Here is a 25,684-nt window from a genome sequence, read left to right as displayed (position 1 = left end):
TTGTGCGTGTGTATATGTGTGTGTGTGTGAATGAGTGTGTGTGTTTGTGTGTGTGTGTGTGCTTTCGTGTATGTGTGTGTGTGTGTGTGTGTGTGTGCGTGTGCGTGTGTGTGTGTGTGTGTGTGTGTGTGTGTGTGTGTGTGTGTGTGTGTGCGTGTGTGGAGGGGCAGCGATATTACAACCTTTCTACATAGAAACGGCGCTGTACTTGAACGGAAAAGTGACCCAAGCTTAGGAAACTAAAAGCTTCCCATTCCTAATCTCCCCATCCGAATATCTACAGAGAGATTGACCAGATGGAGCAGTGCGGAGGAGACTACGGCGCAGACTACGAGGAGACCCCGGTGTTCAGCATCAACTGCGGCGGGATGTCCGGCCGGTATGTGGCTGTCAGCCTGCCCGGAGAGGCCCGGTCCCTCAACATATGCGAAGTCAGGGTGTACGAATGTAAGAAGCTTCAGCAATCTTCTTCTCCTTCTTCTTTCCCTCTAACATACCCTAGTAAAAACTTCATCTTCTTCTAATTCTTTTTTCCCTCTTACATACCCTAGTAAAAAAACTTCATCTTCTTCTCATTCTTCCTCGATCCCACATCCCCAAGAATGTTAGAGGCTTCATCTTCTACTTCTTTCCCTCGATCTCACATCCCCTAGAACGTACATGTAAGAGGTTTATTCTACTTCTCCCTCTTCTTTTGCTCAAACATCCCCTAGAATATAAGATGGTATTACTTCTTCTTTCCCTCTAATATAACCCAGACTTCATCTTCTTCTTAAGAGACTTCAGTTACCTTCTCCTTTCAATCTAACATCCGCCAGAATGTAGGAGACTTCAGTTCTCTTCTTCTTTTACACTAGCATCCTCTAGAAGATAGGGTACTTCTTCTTTCGCTCTAACGTGCCCTAGAATGTGACTTTATCTTCTTCTCCTTCTTCTTTCCCTCGATCCAACTCGATGATGATTCCTTTATTCCTTAATCATTATTCATGATGGAGAATGCCTTTACTGTATACTGTACACCATGCGGTTCCAAACTCCTTCTACAGCAAAAGTTTCATTCCCCGAACAGCTAAATTATGGCACTCTCTCGACGACAACTGTTTCCCTTCTGTCTACAACTTATCTAATGGTCTTCAAAACAAATGTCCACCGCTATCTCCATGCTCAGTTATTCCCAACTTCTTAGTTCATTGCCTTGAAGTGCTCTCTTGACCTTTCTTTGAACAATCTCGTTAGCAAAAAAAACTGTTTTGTTTTTCTTTTACAGATACTGGCCTGGACCCTGCTGACTGGGACTGAACACTGGATTCAATCCGGAAAGTGGTCCGAAATAGTTTATGGTTGAAGAATAGGCATTTAACTTTTATGTACCTCCCTTGGGAGATTCCTTCCTTACTTTTCTTGTGTTTTTGAGTGTTTTTACGATGTATACGTCGAGCGATTTCATGATGTATACGTCGGGTTTGCTATATGCATAGTATTAATGAATTTGAGAAATTTTTGATACTGCGCACGCATTTGCGATCGAGTTTTTGTTTATTTGCTTGTGTGGACAATATGTTTGAAATAAAGCATAGCTGTTTTGCTTGTGTGGAAAATGTGTTTTGAATAAAGCATTGCTGTTTTGCTTGTGTGGACAATATGTTTATAAATAAAGCATTGCACAATACAGTTTTCTGGTGTGTTGCTTGTGTTCACATATTCTGGAAGAGTTACAATAAAAATTGTCATTTATACATTGTCTTTTAGACTTTTTGTGCTTATTCAATCGAGAAATTAGGCGCCAAGTCCAAGCGAAGTGATAAATTTGACTTTTAAAGAATAATGAGCAAAATTTGGTGGTGAAATTCACATCTGTACGGTTTCCTTATTAGTTTAAGTGTGCATTGATAGTATCGTATATGCATCGCCGTTTACTGAGTGATATGCGCCCCCTATTAGTTGTCAGTATTACTGCATTAGCTGCAATACTAATCATATAACGTTATGTTAGGTGTCGCTGTGACACGGTCAAGGAAATTTCCTTAAACGAATACGGAAACAGTATAGATGTGAATTTCGCCACCAAATTTTGCTCATTATTCTTTAAAAGTAAAATTTATCACTACGCTTGGACTTGGCGCAGGTTCTGCTGCTTTCTCCCAGGTTCTACTGCTTTCTCCCAGGTTCTCCCGCGCTTTCTACCGCTTTCTCCCATATTATACCGATTTCTCCCAGGTTCTACCGATTTCTCCCAGGTTCTACCGCTTTCGTCCATATTCTCCCACTTCCTCCCAGGTTCTCCCAGGTTCTACTGCTTTCTCCCAGGTTCTACCGATTTGTCCCAGGTTCTACTGCTTTCTCCCAGGTTCTACCGATTTCTCCCAGGTTCTCCCGATTTGTCCCAAGTTCTCCCGCTTTCTCCCAGGTTCTCCCGATTTCTCCCAGGTTCTACTGCTTTCTCCCAGGTTCTACTGCTTTGTTCCAGATTCTCCCGCTTTCTACCAGGTTCTACTGCTTTCTCACATGTTCTCCCGCTTTCTACCAGGTTCTACCGCTGTCTCCCATATAGTCTACTGCTTTCGATTTCACCCATTTTCTCCCACTTTTTCGCAGTGTCCACTGCTTTCTCCCAGGTTCTCCCGCTTTCTCCCATATTCAACCGCTTCCTCCCAGGTTCTGCCGCTTTCTCCCAGGTTCTACTACTTTGTCCCATATTCTCCTCCTTTCTCTCATATTCCCCTGGTTTACACTCCCTTGGAAAGTAATTTGAATAACATTGCATAAATTCAATTTAGCCTTTTTTTTTACATAAATGTGAACCTTACTTGCTCCTCTAACCGCACAACACCCTTCCGACTTTTCGATGCTTTGGCTTCTTAGCACCATCTCAAGTTGTTATTTTCCGAAGTCATGGGCATCAAACACACAATTTACGCTCTACATATAATTTAGTTTGAACATGAGCATGAACCTTGAACGTTTTTTTTCCTTGTGCGTAATTTTAGACGGTGTAGCAGCGTCCTCTATTAGCCGTTATCTTTACTGCAGCCGATTGCTGCAATACTGATAATACATGCTAGGTGTTGCTGTGAGACCGTCAATGAGAGTACAAATGTATATGAACTTATTATGTAGGTCGCCATGATTTTCTACGTATAGTTACGCTACTTAGTAATTAGTAAGCCCTACATCGGATTCCATTAATGCATGTGCACATCTAATGCATTGCATTGTCTTTTACTTTTTGGCTGTTTTCCTATAGAGAATACCATTTGTTTAATAGTTATGAAACTGTCGTGCGCGTTGATGTTGAGACATCATCGAAGAAATTCGTTAAAATTGTCTTGCTAGATGTGTTTTGCGCTGTACCAGTCTTAGCCATTTCTAACTGTTTATGGTGCGCTCATCATTAATTGCTTTACCTTTCGACAAGGTTTGTAATCAGTGGTGCGAGTGGCAAGGTAAGCGTAGACCAACAGAATCTGTACTGCTGCAATACTTACAATGCACGCTAGTCGTCGCTGTGAGACCGCCAGGAAATTCGAATGGAATGCGCGGAATAGAATGTGCGACTAACGTTACTCAGTTTCAACGCGCCAGCAGGTGATGATCCGTTACTCCAGGTGCAACTTTTAATAGCCGGTATTTTCAGAGTTACACGGTAGATAATCCCCATAGTTATGCGCGATCTTGCCAAGGGAAGGACCAAGAAGGCCCGGAGCAGGAGTAGGAGCAACTGCCGGGCGGTTTTGAAGGCGGTTGGCGCCGAGGCGAGGGATCCGGCCGGGTGGCGCGCCGGCGAGAAACAGGCGGGAGCGAACGCTCAGGACACCGCCGAGAAGAAGAATGTCTGCTGCTCACCAAAGGTAAGGACGCACGCCTGTCGTTGAATTTTCAAAGCAGTTTTGTTAGTGTTGTCGTATCCCCGATCGTGTCAAATTCGTGCAGACAAAAAGGATTATCTACTGTCACACCCGAGTATTGTCCAGCCCACCTCCGTCAAAACGTAACGTTAGAACTGGAAAATAAAATAATAAACAATTAGAAATGCAAATATTTGATGGACATGCAGCCCCTATATCATTGGTCAAACCGCTAATTGCCATGCTGTGATTGATAGAACTGCTAATTGGGATGTGGAGGAGATGACTTTATAATATGGTTATGTGGCTTGTTTTTGTTTACAGGGCTGTCGCCATGAGAACAGCAAGGAAGTCACAGACATGGCATCAGCAGTTAAAGTCGTCTGTTCCGTCAAGACGTGTAAGGAAGGCGTCTTCATGCACGAGGACTGTTTCTTGGCCTGGGAGGATGACATCATCAAAAACCTACAGGTTAAAAAGTTGTGATTTTAAAGCTTTGTTCATGACAACTCTTGTCTTGGACCAGAGGGGTTTGAGACTTGGACTCACCTTATTGATTTCCTCTGGGTTCAGATAAGTATGGTTCTTAAAATTTGTGGTGTAGTGACTTGCTCTTCTTTTCCTTGTGAACTTTTTCCTTACTAATTAGGTACACAGCTCAAGTTTCAAGTCGTCTATTCAGACTCAGACTTCTTAGAATTTATACTGTAAATGCAGAAATGTTCGCGGTGGATTAATGTTCACGGTTTTCGCGGTGACCACTTTACCGAGCCACCGCGAACATTGTCCTATTATGGTATTGGACTGCAGTCTATGGTGTTACCGCGAACTTAAATCCACCGCAATAAGTCACTTTAAATCCCAGCGAACTTAAATGCATTACAGTAGCTTCCTGATACTGTATTTAGCCAGGGTGGACCATTTCAGTGGCAGCGTGACACTGCTTTACAGCAAGCCACGGAAAATATGTTTTTATACAAACAAATCTAAGATATGATGTCAGATAATGATGATTATGATGGTAATGATACTTTCGCAGAGTCACCACCGCCCCCAGCAGCTGGGTCGGCTCCGATCATGGACGTTGGAGCAGCTGCAAAGAGACCTGTGGACCAAGCGCGTGAACGACGTGACGTACAAGCTCTGTGTCTGCCGGTGTGGGGGGTACCTGAAGAAAGACGAAGACTGGGATGCTGAGAAAGATGCAGAGAAACAACGGTAGGCAGTCAAACCTGTTAAAGTTAAAGTTTGCCATGCATCTACAGACGCGTAGGGTGGCGCCCATCTCCACTTCGAAGCCCTTGGGCCACACATTTGTGCAAGTCACTACAGCAGGGGGCTGGTCTGCTGGTAGTGATGTGTGTTTAGCTTCCATACTCTTCCTCATTAGTGCTGAGTGCTAAGCAGAAAAAGTCTTTGGTATGACTCGGCCGGGGATTGAACTCACGACCTACCGAATGCAAGGCGAACACTCTACCCACTCGGCCTTTGCACCTGTGCTCTCATGAATTGAACTCGAAGAATCGCGAGGGATGACAATGGATCAGAGTAAATTGCAACTAGGTTTAATGGTGTGAGCCTTGTCTGAGGACAAGATGATGGAACACATCTGGGACCTGATGATTAACATAATGGTGGCATACCTGTACAAGTGTACCTCTAAATAAGGATCACATTGATATACAGTCAAACCTGTGCTAGTGACCAATGTCTTACAGATTAGGACTACTTGGCCACCTGGTAGTCTCTTGAATGATTCTTCCATTGGCAATCTTGTCTATAGTGACCACTAGGGCTGGGTATCGGTACAGTGTACCGGTACAAAACCGTTTTTTCTTATTGGACCGGTCCAGAAAAACCGAACCTGAAAAAATTAGGTGGACCGGATGTTGGACCGATTAGAAAATTAACAGATTATTTTATCAGGCATTCATACGTTTTGGCGCTTGCAGGTGGAAGAAAATAACAAGAGTGAAGTAGAGTCGAGTTTATATTAATTTCTACCACGTTTTACAGCCAATCGTACATGTGCAGTTAGCGTTGTGGGATTTTTAAACGCCATTCTAAGTCTAATACTCCACCAAACAGATTTTTTTGTAGTGAAATGGACCATTGGTATGAGTCATACTGAATCCGGTCCAGGTTCAGGTCCGGACCTGGACCTGATCCTCTGGACCTGAACCGGACCTGGACCTGAATTTTCTGTACCGGTACCCACCCCTACTGGGCCCTAGTGACCACCTGTCTACATTCATGTACATAGACCATACTTTTTTAAGTCCTTTGATTGGTGTTTTTGAACAGGTTTCACTGCATTTGCAAACTGACTTAGGTTAAGGAAAGATTTAATGCTAAATAGCACAGTTGAACTGTTCGTTCTTCCAATTTGATTGATTGAATTTGCAGAGCGACGTAATTGTAAAACTGTCATATTTTTGTAGAAATGATGGTGATGATGGAGCAGACAAGAAGAAGAAGAAGAAGAAAGGAGACAAGCCAGGTGTTCTTTGGGCTAAGAAGTCTTGTCCGAAGTTCTCAGCTGCAGATCTGGCCTCGACAAGACGATTCAAGAAGGCTGCTGCGAAGAAAAATTACCTGGCGGTAAGACATAGCCTGAGTATCATCCTCCGTAGTAACCGCTGGCTCACGACTTTCGCTTGTTAACAAAACAGGGATAAACAAGTCCACTAGCCCTATTGTCCAGGGCAAGTGAAAGTGCTGTTCGGGCAAGTGCATGTCCTACCCCACTTGTCCGATCGGGCAAGTAAGATTGTTCCATTGATTTTAGTGCAATTTTGATATACTTGTTACTTTTTACAGTCATGACATCAAGCAATTGTCTACAGAGAATTCCATTGCTGGAAGTGAAAATGCATATACTAGTAACAGTGACATTTGAATTTTGGGCAAGTGAAAAATTGGTTCGGGCAAGTACATTTTTTATGTGCTTGCCCGATAGGAAAAGTGGATTTTAGAAAACTTGTTCAACCCTGCAAAAGCAAGCGAAAGTCGTGAGCCAGCGGTTACTACGGAGGATGATACTCAGGCTAGGTAAGACATAGTCAACGGCTTGTGAACATTATAACAGATATAACAGATTTAGCTTTCAGAAAATGTTGTGATTTGGTAGATATAGTTATAGAGGAAGATATAAATTTTTAAACTGAATCCGACTTTGGAAACTGTAAGAGGAAAGAAGACTCTGACTATGAGTGCAGATATCAAATCTGCCTCTGGCAAAAGGTTAAGTGGATACTACCTGAAACATTTCACTGTTTTAACTGTTACCAAAATCTTAGATCTTCCAAGTTTCTTGAGTAACTGTTGTCATTTAGATCTTAGTTGCCTTCATCAACATAAGACTTGAATGTGTTTGGTAATACAACTTGTCTCCTTAATATACAGTCAAACCTGTCTATAGCGGCCACTCAAGTGACCGGACAAATTTGGCCACTATAGACAGGTGGCCTCTGTATAAAGGTGGCAACTTGTACATAAAATACCCAAGGGACCGACAAAAAGTGGCCACTTTGGACAAGTACAGGTTTAACTGTATAATGAAAAGAAATTTACCCAGTTGCAGGTCCCCTCTGCTATCTCTGTTGTTGGTTTATAGTTTGGTTTGAGTGGCTTGCTTCATTTATTCACTGACATTTTAATTTTATTTGATACAGGAGCCCAAGGTTCAGGTTATCCCCAATCCTTCCCAGGGTGCAACAGCAGGTCATGGGTCAGAGGAAACAAGTGTCAAGGTGGCCTTTGAGGGAACAGGTAAAAAAAAACCTTAATCTTGGTTCCATTTCTGAATTTTTTTTCTGAATAAAGTTGAAATACAATCAAACCTGTACCATATACATGTACCTCACAGTCTATTGAAGGACCACCTGGCCAATGGTGACCAATTTGGTAATCCATTAGATAATTTTTCCCATTGACACAAGCTGTAAGGATTCCTATCTATACACCTTTCTCACGCGGCGGCCATGATAGATCGAAGACGAGGTCAATGAGGCAAACAGACAAAACTTATTTCTAAAATCAGGCCCCATTTAGTTTTCCCCCAAACCACAAAAATTTTCATGATATAAGGTATAATAATAAATATTATAATTAGTGTTATGCACCAAAAATGTAGGAATTTAGAGTAGTGTAGACTGGTCCCATAGTCCTTAAGAGATGCAAAATAAAAACATAATGATGCAAATATTTGACGGACTTCACTCATTGGTCGCTTTCCTAATTGGCAGGCTATCATTAGTTGAACTGCTAATTATGTTTGCCACATTGAACTCGTTTTACATCTATCATGGCCGCCGCGTGAGAAAGGTGTATAGTGAACACTTGTCCACATAGACCAGCTTTTATCCAATTCCCTTGATTAGTGTTCTTGGGCAGGTCGACACAAGCAGCAAGAATCCTTATCTATAGTGACCACCTGTTAATTAATATAGACCAGATTTTGTTGGTGCCTTGACTGGTATTTTTTGCTATCATATCAGAGCAAGCTTTAAAGGGGCATTCCACTCCACACGGGAGTGTTTTTTTCCGATATAAATTAATTCTAGGAAGTAATAAATGCAGACTACTTCACATTATAAGATAAAGTAGCCAGTTGCTGCACGTGCCTCAAAAGCACCCAGTCTTCTACTAAACTCCCCAAGCACCCTCTAATTGAATTGATTCTATGACTGAATACAATGCAAAACTTTTAGGTAAGGTTACAAAACTAATTTCAGGTTCGCTAAGGAATCTCATCTTGTCCTTGTATTCTTTGCTATCTTATGAGCAATTTGCCTTCTCGGCGTGCTTAGCGAACCTCATTTATTGGGAAAATCTGCATAATAAACAAAGTGTCTATGCGTATAGGGAATGCATGGGTAGGGTCTGCATGGGTTTAGTGAGTGTCATATTGTTTTACAAAACAAACATCGCGCAATTCATCCCAAGATATATTCCACAAAATTCGGCTGATTATGTATTCATTGACACATTATCTATTGGAAAACAAGACTCCTTTCTGGAGTGGAATGCCCCTTTAATGTTAGGGGTCATTTGATTTTGTACTGTACCATCTATGATGTTACTTTTACATAAGTGAAGGTAACATTGCAGCTTGGAGATTTTGATGCAGCGCTTTATGATCTGCAGGGAATTGAGAACAGATCTTATTTTGTTTGCTACATTATAGGTAAAAGTCACCCCGAAAGAGGCCGGGAAGAAACCAGAAGAGTGCCAAATTTTCAGAACAGGTCCCCATCTCCTAAAGGCAACGATGCAGCCGCTAGGAACAAGAGAGCCTCACCTGATCATGACACGCCCCTCTCTGGTTCCCATGAGGACAGGGACATCCCAATGCCCCTTGCACTCACGGCCGCATATTGGTGGATCAACTTCGGATGGCGAACGTACCTGGACTACACCTTGTACGCAAACGACAAACTAAGTGCCGCAGACACGCGCATGCAGCATCTCGTGATGTGTAAGTCCGTGCATGATGTGGAGAAGGCGTTGGGTTGCCATGGTGATCTGGTCGCTGTGTCGGGGAGGATGGGGGAGTGGTGGCAGGAGGTCGGGTGGGGTCAGTTCAGGAGCTTCATGGAACATCAGTGAAAAAACATCTGTGTTGGCTTGAAGTATCTACTGTAAATGCAGAAATGTTCGCAGTGGATTTATGTTCGCGGTTTTCGCGTTGGCCATTTTACCGCGAATTTAAAACCACCGCGAACATTTTTCCTGGGCATTAAGATACTACAGTGAATGGTGCTACCGCGAAATTAAAACCCCCGCGAAAAGTCATTTTTCCCGCTACCGCGAAATTAAATCCCTGCGAACTTAAATGCATTTACAGTATTTTCTGTTGAGATCATTTATTCCTTTGTTAATTCATTCATTCATTCATTTATTCGTTTATTCATTTTTTTGTTCATTCGATCATTCAAATGAAAAAATTATTTTCTGAAAACGTGCGCTGTCATAAAGTGCCAGTGATATATCACTGAGAAAACATTTGTTTGTTCAATGTATCATGTAAAACTTTGGTCAAAGATTTCATATTAGATGTTTTTGAAAAGACAAAATTTTTACAAGAATGATAGAGGAAATATCATTTGTTACATTTGACTGGCAATCTAATATGGCATAATGAAAGCTATTATGTGTATAACGCTAGTTCACCTTTATCCGTAGGGTAACCTTTATCCGTTCTTTTTAAGAACAATGTATTTAGGGAAATTAAGTCTAACAGATGATAGTTTCAAACTCTAACATTTTTAAAATAGTACAATTTGAAACTACCGTCCATCGACTTAATATCCCTGGATATCCTGTTTAGCAACACAACAGATATAGGTTACCCAACGGATAAAGGTGAACTAACGTTATATGATTTTGTGTTAATGCACGTGTATCGATCTCTTGACAGTTCTTTGCAGTATCATTTTGCAACTATTTGTTTGAATGCAAGAAGAACATATACCAAACTTTTCTCGTCTCCATTTTTTCTCCATTTAAGTTTAGTATTAATTTGTGTGAATGCAGAGCAGAACTTACTTTGATTTGTGTTGTAATATTTTGTACCTAAAAGTAATAGCCTTATTATATATTTATTATAAGATGTATTTAACTTCATTACATTAGTATTGTGCAAGATACGCAAAGAAATGTTGTGATGAACAGCATTTGTCAAAGTTTGTTGTATATCAAGGAAAATTTTGTTACAAGATTGAAAATGAGTGTACGAGGGGCGTGCAATAAGTAATGCTTCTGACCCACTTCCAGTCATCTGATCTAGATGAAGTTTTGTATGTGTAATGATTCATATCTCTATGGGTTATGTTGCAAAAAACAGCTATAAGCTAATTGTGGTTTCTGATTTACTGGTGTTTGAACTGAGTCAGGTGCGAAATGGACCAGGTGTGAAATGGAACCAGTTGAGTGTCGCGCAGTGATCCGGTTTTTGTATTTGAAAGGACGCACACCAAAGGGGACTTTTGATGAAATGAATGAAACTTATGGTGATGATGCACCATCATATGACCTTGTAAAACGCTGGCATTCTGAATTCAAACATGGCCGGAAGTCTGTGGAAACAGCTCCCAGACCTGGTCGTCCCTCTTCTGCCATTGATGAGGCATCTGCTGGAGGACCAACCTGGGGTGTCTTACAAAAACGGTGTCCAGAGCTGCATCAAACGATGGGAGAAATGCATAACTCTAGGTGGTTCCTATGAAGAGAATGACTAATATCTGTGTCAAGTTTCCTTAATCTCCTGCTATGGGAAATGGGTCAGGGGCATTACTTATTGCACGCCCCTCGTATGCAGTGTTTTGTTTTGCTGCAACCAGAACCAGTTTGTTTATTTAACGTTATATAACTTAAATGTGCGTCTTTGTGCTTTGTGCAAAGAAAGACTGAAGGACATTTTGCTTTTAGCAGATTTTAGCTGCATTTAAATTCCATGGATTCATCTAGGACGGAAGTTTGAACCTGATAGGGCACAGTGTGAGGGGTTGCACCTGGAATTTTGGATGGTGACAAAAAGCCAGAGGCTCCTTGTATAGGTAGCAAAAGAACTCAACAGTGGCCCTGTGTGCTAAAATTGCAAGCAGTAGCAAAACCACATTGCAATGAGTTTCTCAAGCAACTGGATATGATTTTGGAAATGGTCACTGACGTTTCAGGTAGAATCCACTGTCTTTTGTCAGAGACAATGAGTAAAGCTGGGTGAAGACCTCAGAGGTTTTAAACCCTACATTGTACCTTTAGTGAATTGATATAGATCACAGGATTCAAAGACAAATTTTTCATAGTCCAGTAGGAAACAAAAGTAAGACAAAGTTCTTCATATATATCCCAAATCATATCCAGTTGTATCAGAGACTACTTTTTGGCATATCTTATTACCTGGATGTAAACCTTCATCAACACACTAAAGATAGCTGCCAGAGGAGTGAAGCCAGCCTAGGAGTGTGTGTGGCTACTGGAGAGATTTGCTCACCGAAACAGGGAGGAACATTTCTATTCAACAATGGTGTTGCGCAGCCCTCCATGTGGCCATATTAACAGCTATATGAATATCCGTGGTGCTAATGCTTTTACGAGCAGTTTATATCTTTATTGGGACAAGTTCAGTGAGACCTATGCACATCCCTGTAGGAGATCCACACCAAACAGGAAGAGGGGTAATTAACACCTACTCATCAAGCACAGTTTGATTAGGCAACAATTATGGAAAAGTGTGGCTTTTTGTCTCCTCTCCTTCCAAAAAAAAAGTCAAACCCAACCTGTTGAGAAACAGCCAACACTACTATTCGAGTAGCCTGTAGTTCATTGTCACTTGTATATCTCCTATGTTTATACCATGTACTTGCAATTAGCCTCCGAGCATGAACTTGCAAATAAACTTCTTTATCTTAGCCTTAGTCTTTCATCTGAGCCTTTCTAAGATGAAAAGTATCATGGTTCACCTCAGCTGAGGGTGACTGCTTTAACTTTATTGGGGTTAGTAAGCTGTGAATTCTAGTTAACCTTTAAATCATTAACGACACATGATGGACAAAACATAACTTGATTTTATTTCTAACATCTGGGACATGCAATAAATTTTCATTACAATCGCCACTATGATCGGTGGGTTGGACTAGCGCTCCGGAAAGGTCACATGAAAATTGCAATTTAGCACAAACGGAAATCAAAGATATGGTAAGCGGAAGGTTTCCTTCAACAGGAAAAACTAATCTTCCAGATTAATTGGGGAGGCAAAAGCCGAGGTCAGGAAAGTGCACGTATGCCAGACATCTTCTGTCACTGTGCTGGGAAGTTTTACAGGAGGGTCTACATGCATGCCAGTTTTAGTGAGATGTATCTACTCTGCATGTAGCATGTACCATTTTCAAAGTCTTATGACTTGGCCGGGATCAATGCAAGGCGAATACTCTACCTACTCGACCATTGCACCATTCTTAATAAGTTGGTAAATTATTTTCTTAATAAGTTGGTAAATTATTAGATTCCAAGACAACTCGGCACCTGGGACAACTGGGCCCCTGACCAATCAGGACAACTCGGCACCCAGTACAGGTCAACTCGGCACCTTAGTTTTGGACATGTCCAAGCAACAAAGTTACCCCCAATTGGGGTATCTATAGATAATATACAGCCATGAAAGAACGAAGGACACTTTCATTTCATTCTTCAATTGGACTTTATGTCCATGAACAGGACCGGAAGCATCACTCAAAAATTACACTCAAAATATGAGTTAGCTTTATTTGAAATATACAGAAACAGAGCACATTCACAAAGACCAAGAAGCTTTAATAGTGTATGCTTCATAATGTCATGCCTACTAGTATATAATGTAATCCAGCAGTCTCTGAGCCGACTCGGGTGAACTGACGGCCGGGGCCGACAAGGTCACAGTGGTTCCGCTCAGAGCGCACCCAAGTTAGCCGATGTATGAAAATATCTGCCTTGCAAAGTGAAAATTATAATCATGAGATCGACTAGAGCTCCAAGATTGTTAAGTGTTTTACGAGCCCAAATTACACAAATGATGTACTCATGTACATTTGTATATGTGGTGCTAAACTAGGGGACGAGTTGTCCTGGACTAGGTGCCGAGTAGTCCTGATTGACTGGGGACGAGTTGTCCCAGGTGCCGAGTTGTCCTGGTTGTAGTTGACGGTGAACATTACTAATGACAAGGATTTCGGCATTTTAGAACAAAAGGTATGGCACGGGTGGGGAGGGCTGAGCTGAGCTGGGCCTGCGTCAGTCCTCGTTTACGGACTGGCCACACTCCTTGGTAGTTTCCATTTTTTCTGAGATTTGATCAGAAAATATATCATGTGTCATTTAGAATATGAACCATTCAAAATATGCTAATGTTTTGACAATAAGTAACATTTTACCTTTGTTTTGTTTTACCGCCATAACACGTCCATTGACATGTCATGGAGTTTTTATTTTGTCTGTCTGGCAGTCTGTCTGTCTGTTGGTGAACAAGATAGCTCAAGAACGGCTGGAAGGACTGTTTTTATACTTGGTGTGTTGGTAGGATGTGACTAAAATTGGAAATGATTATATTTTGAGCTCCCTAGCGGCTTCCCTTGGTACTGCAGCAGAACTTCATTTTATATTTTGTGTTCTGGACAAGCTATGGGCAATTTTGGGGCATTAGATACAGTCAAACCTGTATGAGCGGCCACCTTTGCATAGGGACCACCTGGCCTTTGCGGTCACTTTTTGTCGGTCCCTTTGATTTTTCCCATATTAAGATTAATAATATGAAACAATCTATAGCGACCACCTGTCCAATGCTGCCACAGTCACACGATTTCCTGTCCGTAGATACAGAAACACTGCCGATTGCGACCATACAGCGGCTGTATGTTACCCTGCGCCTGGTTTAAATTGTAGTTTGTGAATATTTGGAGTTCTCGATAAGGTCATTCTGGCTATAGCAGAAGTTACGCCTGCCTTGAACGTTAAAGTGAAAGTCTTTTTCTGTGAATTTACCAACATTCCGCATGGCAATGTCAATCATTTTCGGTAGATTTGACTTTGGCAGGGTCAGTTGAATTGAATTCTGACAATGTTACGTGGTGAGAAATATTAGTGGGTACTGAAAACGTGTAACTAACTTATTGCTGTAAGCAAAGATGTTCATAATGATTACATGGTATGCAAATGAGGACTTAATTTGCATAATTGATGAGGAAATTGTATTTTATTGATGAGTTAGGTTGGACAAATAGTCCATGATGTTACCTTTGTTGTTTCAAGTATCATAAGTGAATATCCTTTGATATTTTCAAATCTCCATTTGATGCATTTTAATCATTTTGGATAAATTGACAACTCTGTGATTTGCAAATAACCCGTTCATCTTGACTTGAAATGCAAAAGTGCTTGACGTCAGTGTGAGTACAAGAGAGAAGTGGTTAAAATAGCTCAATGATGCCTCTGTGAACAAACTCCGATGTACCTCCACAGTGCCTCCAGAGTGCCTCTGCTCAATGAGATAGACCTTAACACTAAACAGAGGCAAGTTAGCCCTGTTTACACGAAGATAGGATCTTGTAATACCAGTGAAAGTCTGATATATTCCACCAAACAGATTCCTTTTTAGGGAAATGGACCATTGTTTTCAGTATCGCACAATCTTAAGTTTTCATAATCAGGTAAAGGTTCAGGTCCAGACCAGGACCTGAACTTCCAATATGCTGTTTGAAATACAATGTCCTGATGCATTTCATTTTTCCATGTTTTACATGTTTTGTGAAATTATTGGACCACATAGGTGGAAATCTATTATTTAATCTAAGTTACAATTTGGGCATGTAACTTTGATGCAGTATTGATTTTGGGGGGAATTGACTTCAGTTTCATTTCATTCTCACTATCCATCAGGTCCGGCCAGTACTGTAGTGGTCAACACAGACTGACCAGTATGTCTAAACGGAAACTGACCGATACAGATGGGTCGGGAGTGTCTGACATGGATGAGTCGGATTCCCAGGATGGGCTGGAGCAGGACCACAGCAGCACCTCCACTCCTACATCATCATCATCTGAGGATGAAGAGGAGAAGAACTGTGTAGAGAGAGAGACGTACCTGGCAAAGGACATCCATCCTCTCACTCCACCTGAAGTATTGTTCCAGGTGACATGACTAGTGCTTCTCATGTATTGTACATGCACTCATCTGTAAATGGCTAGTTTCCTTCTTTGTGTTATGTTAGCGATCTGTTTAAAATTATTCCAGAAGATTTTACCCTTTTCGTCCAATGGCAGGGCTTGAAATGCTTTTTTCTGCATACCTGCAATGGTGCAGGTAACATTGACACTCATCTGCACCAGACAAATTTTACCTGCAGCACCACTCTGAATTTAGGAAGTGTGGATCATACTAAAATTGTTCAGGAACCATTGCTACTTTTTCTTTTATACTCTAACGGGGGCCGCACTAAGATGCTTGTTTTTTTACGCGCTCGAACTCACGGCGCTCCATCACTAGTTGCCAAAGTGTGGTCAAGTTTTGATCAATGAATTTTAACACATTCATCTAGAGACCATACTTGAATAAGGAAGGCATCCTTACTGTTCATGAACCCTTCGCCCTCCGCGTTACAACTAGCAAACACCGAGGACGTTATGGTGAATATAAATTCCGATTTTGAGCTGCGTTAGACAGTGCGCCCTAACTTGCCCCGCTTTTAGAATTTGCTCTCTTCGAAAGTTGGTGACCAATTTAGACAAACATAAATAAAAATTCTGATGTTATGTATGATGTATTAGCTTTGTTTTGACAGTAGAATTGTGATTGTGTGTGCTTCTTGTCTCCCGCGAGGAGGGCTAAATCTTTCACAATCCAGGTCGTGTTTTCATGGGAAATGGGAGAAATGCACCGACTAACAAAATCATTACGAAAAACGACAACACTTTGAGACTAATTACCTTCAAACCCTGACCTACACGTAAATTATTTACTTACTTTGACTTCAGGTTTCTGGTCCATGGCTTCTTTCAGATTAGTGTCCGACTCGAACAGCGACAAACTTAAGTACCGACGATCTGGACGGTTTCTAGCTTGGGTATATGCGTAGTTGGGAACAACAACTACCCCTTCAATTTTGAATAATTATTCCACATGATTGAAAAAGTGACAACCGCTTTGTTTTGTGGATCAAAGACTTCGATAGCCCCGAGCTTGTTGCTAGGATACAATGACCTTTAATTTTACTCTTGACCTACGTTGACGTCATGATTATGTAAGTTTGTTAGCTGAAACTTTAAGAAATAGACCAGGGCAATACGTGAAATTAGGACTTAATATTACAAAACATTACAGCATTGTTGTCGCTTTGTCTTCTTTGTTGTATACGCAAATATACCAGTCTACCAAAGCTTGTTGCCAAGATACCATAACCTATGAGCTCCATCTTAAACTTCTTTAAAGGTCATGTTTTGACTGTAACTTTAAAGGTAAAACAATGTGTTTTCAAATGACTCAAGACTTAAAAATATAGACAAACTGTGACTACGTTCTTCTTCAACAAAATAATAGAAGACATATACATTTTGTATATTAAAGTGAACATTTTTGAGCCTAGGCCTATAGGGTTAAGGTTTGCTCGTGTAAGAAGAATCAACAAAGCTGAGATGACCCCCATATATATAGCCCAGGCAGGTATTGGGTCTTCCACAGGGACGAAGTCCACGGCTTTGCAGTTCACGCCAGAAATTCCATGGCAGTTTGGATGATCTCTCCATCTTCTTTGTTGACGTCATCACGGTACACCACCATGTTTTCAGCCCTCTCGTCCTCTGCATTATCATGTACCTGTAGAACATCTAGGGGGGGGTGAACAGTGATTGACTTTCTTACGTAACTTTTTTGGATTCTTGAATTTTTTGGATTAAAGTTATGCTTACCACAATTATCCTGAAACACAAACACAAATACACACACAGACAGACACACACATACACAGACAGACACACCAAAATCTATGCCTTCATTTTTCATGGAGGTAATAAAGCTTCCCACAAGATGATCCACTGTACCTCCTGCCAGGTCTCTCTGCTCCCGCTCTGCTGCGGCGTGGCTGGTATCACGGTCCACTCTTCGGCAGTCGCAGGAAGGGGCGCAGTCGCACCTTAGCGCATGAGCGTCGACGTCGTCCAATGTCACGACCAAGGCGACCAACAGGACCAAGAGCGTCAGGGATCCCCTCATCTTTTCCCTACAGGATTTTCAGATACAGACAGAGACTCTAATTGCGCCATTTAATACCTGGTTTGAGACGATTGATTTGATCTTGTCTTAGTTGAGGGTCTGTTTGTTCTTTTCCGTTAGGAGGCAGGCCTTTTTAATTTCCCGTAATTCTTGGGGAAGCTATTTTATTTTACGTAACTCGTAGCGGGATGAAGCGTAAAGCGTAGGTAGCTTTCGCGAATTTAACGTAAACCGTGAGCAGACCCTATTAGTTATGTACAACGCACCTTTAGCAAAGCTGGTAAATTTTCAGTACTCTTTCAGTGAATGTGCGTAGTGCTGCCGATAGTGTTTGCTTTATAGCCCCCAGAGAAGACTGCGCCAATGACAAAATTTGCGAGTTTTCAGCAGGGTTGACACCAGCAAAAGAGCCTGAAGGGTCTGAATTGCCATTAATCATAAGTTGTTTAATTTGAGACTGACTCAATGTGTCTTTGGCTTAATTTGTGGTGTTTTTACCACTTTATGATCGTCAGTAAGTAGCCTAATGAGTTTTTCTTTTTTTCAACCAAATGATCGTTATTCTTAAGTATTTTTCACATTCCAATGACCTTTAATACACGCAGTCTAACTCCCAATGCACCAGTTCCCCCTCCCCCTTTAACAATTATACAAAGTTGCATCCCCCAGAGTGTTTGGCGAATATGCAATAAAAGAACAGACCTTTAGCCTGCAGCAGGCCTTCCTAAGGGGGGTAGGGTTTCACAAAAATTCACGCGTCTTAGTGGCAAGTGTGCAGATGTTGTCACACTGGCAACACCTGAAATCTGTAGGTGTTTTTGGCACCTTTAGACAGATTAGCCGTGAGGCTCGGTGGGCGTCACTCCACCGTCATGGGGGGCCAGGGGCATGGCGAGTATCGAACGCAGGACCTACTGATTCTGATTCCAACGCTCTAGCCGTTGCGCCACACAGACACCCCGGGGGTTTATAAATTCCGGCAAAAATGGCAATATTTGGCCAAGAGAGTCAGTCCGCAGGAAAGGTAACACCCCCCCCCCCCCTTACTGGCCGATCAATCCCTTCGATGGCCAAACTCCCCTAGCCATTTCAAATTATTCTCCTTACTTAGCGTACTTAGTCTGGTAGAGACTAACAGAACGTCCAACTTACCTTGCTTGATTGCCTGTAGTAAATTGTAACACGTTCGTTGGCTGCTTGGCACAGAACTGGTCTGCAGGAGTGCCTGTTAAGTTCACGTACAGATATCTGTGCTCTAGACAGAGTATAGACAGGGTGTAACCCAACTTGTGCAGTCTGTATGCCTAACGATAGCCTACGGTGAATACCTGACAGTGTTCGTTGGCAAACCGGTGACATATGCATTGTCCCTGAACTTTGAACTGCAGGAAAGCCACAGTATATGCTAGTGAGACCGCAAAATAGGTTTGGTAAAAAAAATTTCAATGCCCCCCCCCCCGCCCAAAAACTTTTTTCAATGCCCCCCCCCCCCCCAAATTTTCCTTGCCTTTTCCATTACACACAGTCTGTCATTAAATAATATAGCAATAACAATAGCGGTAGCGTTGTTTGAACGTGACGACGATCGGGGTGTCAAGACCCGCGCGTCAACAAATTACGCACGTTGGAGTCCTGCTGGGGCATATGTTATCTCCCAAAGTTTTACAACAGCCGAGTTTTCATTTTGATGACATATATACAAACATGTAGCACTTGATGTTGTTACACTCACGCTGCAACGGTTATAAGACTTACCTTGTCTGATATCACTTCTCCGATCTACGTGAAAAAGTCTCTGGTAACGTTTAATACGCAAGATCACGAAACTGAGCGTTTCCGCCAGACCGACGGCTACCTGTTAAAGGCCGTCCAGGGATCGGAGGGCCGAAGGCCCGACCGGTCTCGGGGGTTAGGGGCATGCTACCCGGGAAATTTTGATATTTTTGACCCTCTAAAACGAAATTTCCCGCATTCTGAGAGGCAAAAAAATTTGGATTTTTAAGCTTTGCAACGATACCAAGTTTGCCAGGCCGGAACTTGAAGCCTAAGCTACAATCGCGTTATTAAGTCATCCCCCCCTACCCGGTTCCCCGACAGGTGGTGTTAGCGGAGCTAGCGGTTGCGCCTAAACAGAGCCCGTATACTCAAGAATAAGTCGAGAAGGAAATATCCGATTATTTTGCAATTTTCACCCTTCGATTCCTTACTAAGAGACCTTTGCAACGATACCAAGTTTGCCAGGCCGGAACTTGAAGCCTAAGCTACAATCGCGTTATTAAGTCATCCCTCCTACCCGGTTTCCCGACAGGCGGTGTTAGCGGATATAGCGGTTGCGCCTAAACAGAGCCCGTATACTCAAATATAACTCGAGAAAGAAGTATCCGATTATTTTGCGGTTTTCACCCTTCGATTCCTTACTAAGGGACCTTTGCAACGATACCAAGTTTGCCAGGCCGGAACTTGAAGCCAAAGCTACAATCGCGTTATTAATTCAAGCCCCCTAACCGGTGCCGTGACAGGCGGTGTTAGCGGAGCTAGCGGTTGCGCTCAAACCGAGCCCGTATACTCAAAAATAACTCGAGAAGGAAGTATCCGATTATTTTGCGGTTTTCATCCTTCGCTTCCTTACTAAGGGACCTTTGCAACGATACCAAGTTTGCCAGGCCGGAACTTGAAGCCTAAGCTACAATCGCCTTATTAAGTCATCCCCCCTACCCGGTTCCCCAACAGGTGTTGTTAGCGGAGCTAGCGGTTGCGCCTAAACAGAGCCCGTATACTCAAGAATAGCTCGACAAGAAAGTATCCGATTATTTTGCGGTTTTCATCCTTCGATTCCTTACTAAGGGACCTTTGCAACGATACCAAGTTTGCCAGGCCGGAACTTGAAGCCTAAGCTACAATCACGTTATTAAGTCATCCCCCCTACCCGGTTTCCCGACAGGCGGTGTTAGCGGATATAGCGGTTGCACCTAAACAGAGCCCGTATACTCAAGAATAGCTCGACAAGAAAGTATCCGATTATTTTGCGGTTTTCATCCTTCGATTCCTTACTAAGGGACCTTTGCAACGATACCAAGTTTGCCAGGCCGGAACTTGAAGCCTAAGCTACAATCGCGTTATTGAGTCATCCCCCCTACCCGGTGCCGTGACAGGTGGTGTTAGCGAAGCTAGCGGTTAAACCTAAACAGAGCCCGTATACTCAAGAATAACTCGAGAAGGAAGTATCCGATTATTTTGCGGTTTTCATCCTTCGATTCCTTACTAAGAGACCTTTGCAACGATACCAAGTTTGCCAGGCCGGAACTTGAAGCCAAAGCTACAATCGCGTTATTAATTCAAGCCCCCCTAACCGGTTCCGTGACGGGCGGTGTTAGCGGAGCTAGCGGTTGTGCTCAAACAGAGCCCGTATACTCAAGAATAACTCGAGAAGGAAGTGTCCGATTATTTTGCGGTTTTCATCCTTCGATTTCTTACTAAGGGACCTTTGCAACGATACCAAGTTTGCCAGGCCGGAACTTGAAGCCTAAGCTACAATCGCCTTATTAAGTCATCCCCCCTACCCGGTTCCCCGACAGGTGGTGTTAGCGGAGCTAGCGGTTGCGCCGAAACAGAGCCCGTAAAGTCAAGAATAACTCAACAAGGAAGTATCCGATTATTTTGCGGTTTTCATCCTTCGATTCCTTACTAAGGGACCTTTGCAACGATACCAAGTTTGCCAGGCCGGAACTTGAAGCCTAAGCTACAATCACGTTATTAAGTCATTCCCCCTACCCGGTTTCCCGACAGGCGGTGTTAGCGGATATAGCGGTTGCGCCTAAACAGAGCCCGTATACTCAAGAATAACTCGAGAAAGAAGTATACGATTATTTTGCGGTTTTCATCCTTCGTTTCCTTACTAAGGGACCTCTGCAACGATACCAAGTTTACCAAGCCGGAACTTGAAGCCTAAGCTACAATCGCGTTATTAAGTCATCCCCCCCCTACCCGGTTTCCCGACAGGCGGTCATAGCGGATATAGCGGTTGCGCCTAAACAGAGCCCGTATACTCAAGAATAACTCGAGAAGGAAGTATCCGATTATTTTGCGGTTTTCATCCTTCGATTCCTTACTAAGGGACCTTTGCAACGATACCAAGTTTGCCAGGCCGGAACTTGAAGCCTAAGCTACAATCGCGTTATTAAGTCATCCCCCTACCCGGTGCCGTGACAGGTGGAGCAATCGGTTGCACCTAAACAGAGCCCGTATACTCAAGAATAACTCGAGAAGGAAGTATCCGATTATTTTGCGGTTTTCATCCTTCGATTCCTTACTAAGGGACCTTTGCAACGATACCAAGTTTGCCAGGCCGGAACTTGAAGCCTAAGCTACAATCGCCTTATTAAGTCATCCCCTCTAGCCAGTTCCCCGACAGGTGGTGTTAGCGGAGCTAGCGGTTGCGCCTAAACAGAGCCTGTAAACTCAAGAATAACTCGACAAGGAAGAATCCGATTATTTTGCGGTTTTCACCCTTCGATTCCTTACTAAGGGACCTTTGCAACGATACCAAGTGTGCAGGCCGGAACTTGAAGCCTAAGCTACAATCGCGTTATTAAGTCATCCCCCTACCCGGTGCCGTGACAGGTGGTGTTGGTGGAGCTAGCGGTTGCGCCAAAACAGAGCCCGTATACTCAAGAATAACTCGACAAGGAAGTATCCGATTATTTTGCGGTTTTCATCCTTCGATTCCTTACTAAGGACCTTTGCAACGATACCAAGTGTGCAGGCCGGAACTTGAAGCCTAAGCTACAATCGCGTTATTAAGTCATCCCCTCTACCCGGTTTCCCGACAGGCGGTGATAGCGGATATAGCGGTTGCGCCTAAACAGAGCCCGTATTCTCAAGAATAACTCGACAAGGAAGTATCCGATTATTTTGCAGTTTTCACCCTTCGATTCCTTACTAAGGGACCTTTGCAACGATACCAAGTTTGCCAGGCCGGAACTTGAAGCCTAAGCTACAATCGCGTTATTTAAGTCATCCCCCTACCCGGTGCCGTGACAGATGAGCTATCGGTTGCACCTAAACAGAGCCCGTATACTCAAGAATAACTCGACAAGGAAGTATCCGATTACATTGTTTTTTTGCGGTTTTCACCCTTCGTTTCCTTACTAAGGGACCTTTGCAACGATACCAAGTTTGCCAGGCCGGAACTTGAAGCCTAAGCTACAATCGCGTTATTAAGTCATCCCCCCTCCCCGGTTCCCGACAGGTGGTGTTAGCGGAGCTAGCGGTTGCGCCTAAACAGAGCCCGTATACTCAAGAATAACTCGACAAGGAAGTATCCGATTATTTTGCGATTTTCACCCTTCGATTACTTACTAAGGGAAATTTGCAACGATACCAAGTTTGCCAGGCCGGAACTTGAAGCCTAAGCTACAATCGCGTTATTAAGTCATCCCCCCTACCCGGTTCACCGACAGGTTTTGTTAGCGGAGCTAGCGGTTGCGCCTAAACAGAGCCTGTAAACTCAAGAATAACTCGACAAGGAAGTATCCGATTATTTTGCGGTTTTCACCCTTCGATTCCTTACTAAGGGACCTTTGCAACGATACCAAGTTTACCAGGCCGGAACTTGAAGCCTAAGCTACAATCGCGTTATTAAGTCATCCCCCCTACCCGGTTCCCCGACAGGTGGTGTTAGCGAAGCTAGCGGTTGCGCCTAAACAGAGCCCGTATACTCAATAATAACTCGACAAGGAAGTATCCGATTATTTTGCGGTTTTCATCCTTCGATTCCTTACTAAGGGACCTTTGCAACGATACCAAGTTTGCCAGGCCGGAACTTGAAGCCTAAGCTACAATCGCGTTATTAAGTCATCCCCCCTACCCGGTTCCCCGACAGGTGGTGTTAGCGGAGCTAGCGGTTGCACCTAAACAGAGCCCGTACACTCAATAATAACTCGACAAGGAAGTATCCGATTATTTTGCGGTTTTCACCCTTCGATTCCTTACTAAGAGACCTTTGCAACGATACCAAGTTTGCCAGGCCGGAACTTGAAGCCTAAGCTACAATCGCCTTATTAAGTCATCCCCCCTACCCGGTTTCCCGACAGGCGGTGTTAGCGGATATAGCGGTTGCGCCTAAACAGAGCCCGTATACTCAAGAATAACTCGAGAAGGAAGTATCCGATTATTTTGCGGTTTTCATCCTTCGATTCCTTACTAAGGGACCTTTGCAACGATACCAAGTTTGCCAGGCCGGAACTTGAAGCCTAAGCTACAATCGCGTTATTAAGTCATCCCCCCTACCCGGTTCCCGACAGGTGGTGTTAGCGGAGCTAGCGGTTGCGCCTAAACAGAGCCTGTAAACTCAAGAATAACTCGACAAGGAAGTATCCGATTATTTTGCGGTTTTCACCCTTCGATTCCTTACTAAGGGACCTTTGCAACGATACCAAGTTTACCAGGCCGGAACTTGAAGCCTAAGCTACAATCGCGTTATTAAGTCATCCCTCCTACCCGGTTTCCCGACAGGCGGTGTTAGCGGATATAGCGGTTGCGCCCAAACAGAGCCCGGATACTCAAGAATAACTCGAGAAGGAAGTATCCGATTATTTTGCGGTTTTCATCCTTCGATTCCTTACTAAGGGACCTTTGCAACGATACCAAGTTTTTATATACCACGAAAGTACCGCCGGCTTTTAGCACCAAGATATGCCCGTCGCCCGTCCGCATCGACGAGGCCTCTAGGCCCGTCTGACCGCCTGACGCGGTGAAATAAGTTCTTCACCTGTCCAGCCTGATGACGTCATCGTGGCCCGAGAGCCACGGAAGGTATACATCACATGTAACATATGGCGAGAAAGGAACCTATATCCCCCAGACTATGGTGCATGTCCCCAGCGTCTTGGCCAGGCGCATGGCTGGGGACACCTGGCGGCCGCTCATGGCCTCGCCGCTCTTAAGGGCGCTTAAAAGAACCTCTCCCCATTGAAATGCATTGCGCGGGGTTCTTTTACTCCTATTTTTTATATACCACGAAAGTACCGCCGGCTTTTAGCACCTAGTCTTTTTCGTAAGTGTGGTGGGTTCTTTGCCCTATCTGAGGGAGGGCCCTTACCGAAGGGTACTCTGTTCTCTACCCTAGTGAAGGGAGGGAAGTCGTGTTAAGAGCCCTTCCCAAGCGCACAAGATCGGTGGCATATCAACTGATTCAAACCCAGAACCTCTGGGTTATGTAACGTACACGGCTCCTTCAAATACAGCTCCTTCACACACTGACACTTCACATACAGCTCATTGGCATAATAACACACAGATCCTTCAGACACAGCTTATTCGTTGAGCACAAACAAACCCTACTGGGAGGGGGGTCTTGGTAACGATTTACGCGGTGAATTCAGGAGGCCCGGTAAAAGGAGGCCCGGTAACGCTTAGCGGTAAATTCAGGAGGGGTTACAAAGCATAACACTAGTAACATTGACGTTCGTTTCTATTTGTGCAACGCTAGTCCAGGTTATCTTGATGGTTTTCATATCTGGGTCTTGTTTGATTGAGCATGCTTCGACAATGTTATATGGATGGTACCGGTATCCACGCGCGCATCAATTTTCGCCCGTTTCAAAAAATGAAAACAAAGGTCCAAGTAAGTCGAATGCGAACAATAAAGGGCCAATCAACTTTTCCTTGTACACTTATTATTTGAATAGCTTTAGACAGATGCTCCACATGGCAGGATCACAAACAGTTAGCCTTAGGCTTTGTCCTAGGTATGGTATTTTGTTGTAAAAGCCAATTAGTTACCTAAAAAATGCAGGCAAACTTCGATGCAATACAAAATGTTATTATTTTTTTTTTTTTGCTCTGTTCGATCTATACTTTGCTACCTTGCAGTAATTAGGATCATTGAAAGTTGATTTGTAACTGGCCTCCGAAGCAGGCCTAGGCTCTCTGGGGCCTTTTGTCGGCTGATAATACACTTCTGGTAGCCATTTTTTTGTTATGGGTCGCTGATTGTTGACCGTTGATGAATCATTGGCCCCTGAATCATAAAACAGTAAACAATAAAATCACAAAATGATATAATTCTGCTTGGAATGTAGGGCAATGTTATATCTTG

The 25,684-nt window shown here is 43.2% G+C and overlaps 2 protein-coding genes across 3 annotated transcripts in view; both read left to right on the top strand.

The window, feature by feature from the left end:
- The window catches only part of LOC118407082 (pentraxin fusion protein-like), a gene marked incomplete in the record, with an annotated part of 9,434 nt that extends 7,712 nt beyond the window's left edge, over window positions 1-1,722 (top strand). Inside the window, 2 exon segments of the mRNA XM_035807500.1 lie at window positions 284-447; window positions 1,268-1,722. Coding sequence (XP_035663393.1) covers window positions 284-447; window positions 1,268-1,299 — 196 coding nt within the window.
- A 1,811-nt stretch (window positions 1,723-3,533) lies between these two features.
- LOC118406785 lies at window positions 3,534-10,573 on the top strand. Of its 2 annotated transcripts, XM_035807107.1 has the most exons (7): window positions 3,534-3,848; window positions 4,170-4,316; window positions 4,885-5,063; window positions 6,287-6,446; window positions 7,520-7,616; window positions 9,034-9,483; window positions 9,694-10,573. In XM_035807107.1, the coding sequence occupies exons 1-6, from the start codon at window positions 3,663-3,665 to the stop codon at window positions 9,453-9,455; spliced, it is 1,191 nt and encodes a 396-aa protein (XP_035663000.1). In that variant the 5' UTR covers window positions 3,534-3,662; the 3' UTR covers window positions 9,456-9,483; window positions 9,694-10,573. The 2 variants fall into 2 exon arrangements, with proteins under 2 accessions (XP_035663000.1, XP_035662999.1); XM_035807106.1 differs by having other exon boundaries at window positions 9,034-10,573.
- Window positions 10,574-25,684: the final 15,111 nt, after the last annotated feature.

Source organism: Branchiostoma floridae, chromosome 19 (genome assembly GCF_000003815.2).
Source record: "Branchiostoma floridae strain S238N-H82 chromosome 19, Bfl_VNyyK, whole genome shotgun sequence".
Classification (NCBI taxonomy): Eukaryota; Metazoa; Chordata; class Leptocardii; order Amphioxiformes; family Branchiostomatidae; genus Branchiostoma; species Branchiostoma floridae.
Note: the sequence above shows the minus strand (reverse complement) of the source record. Positions and strands in the feature narration are given on the sequence as shown.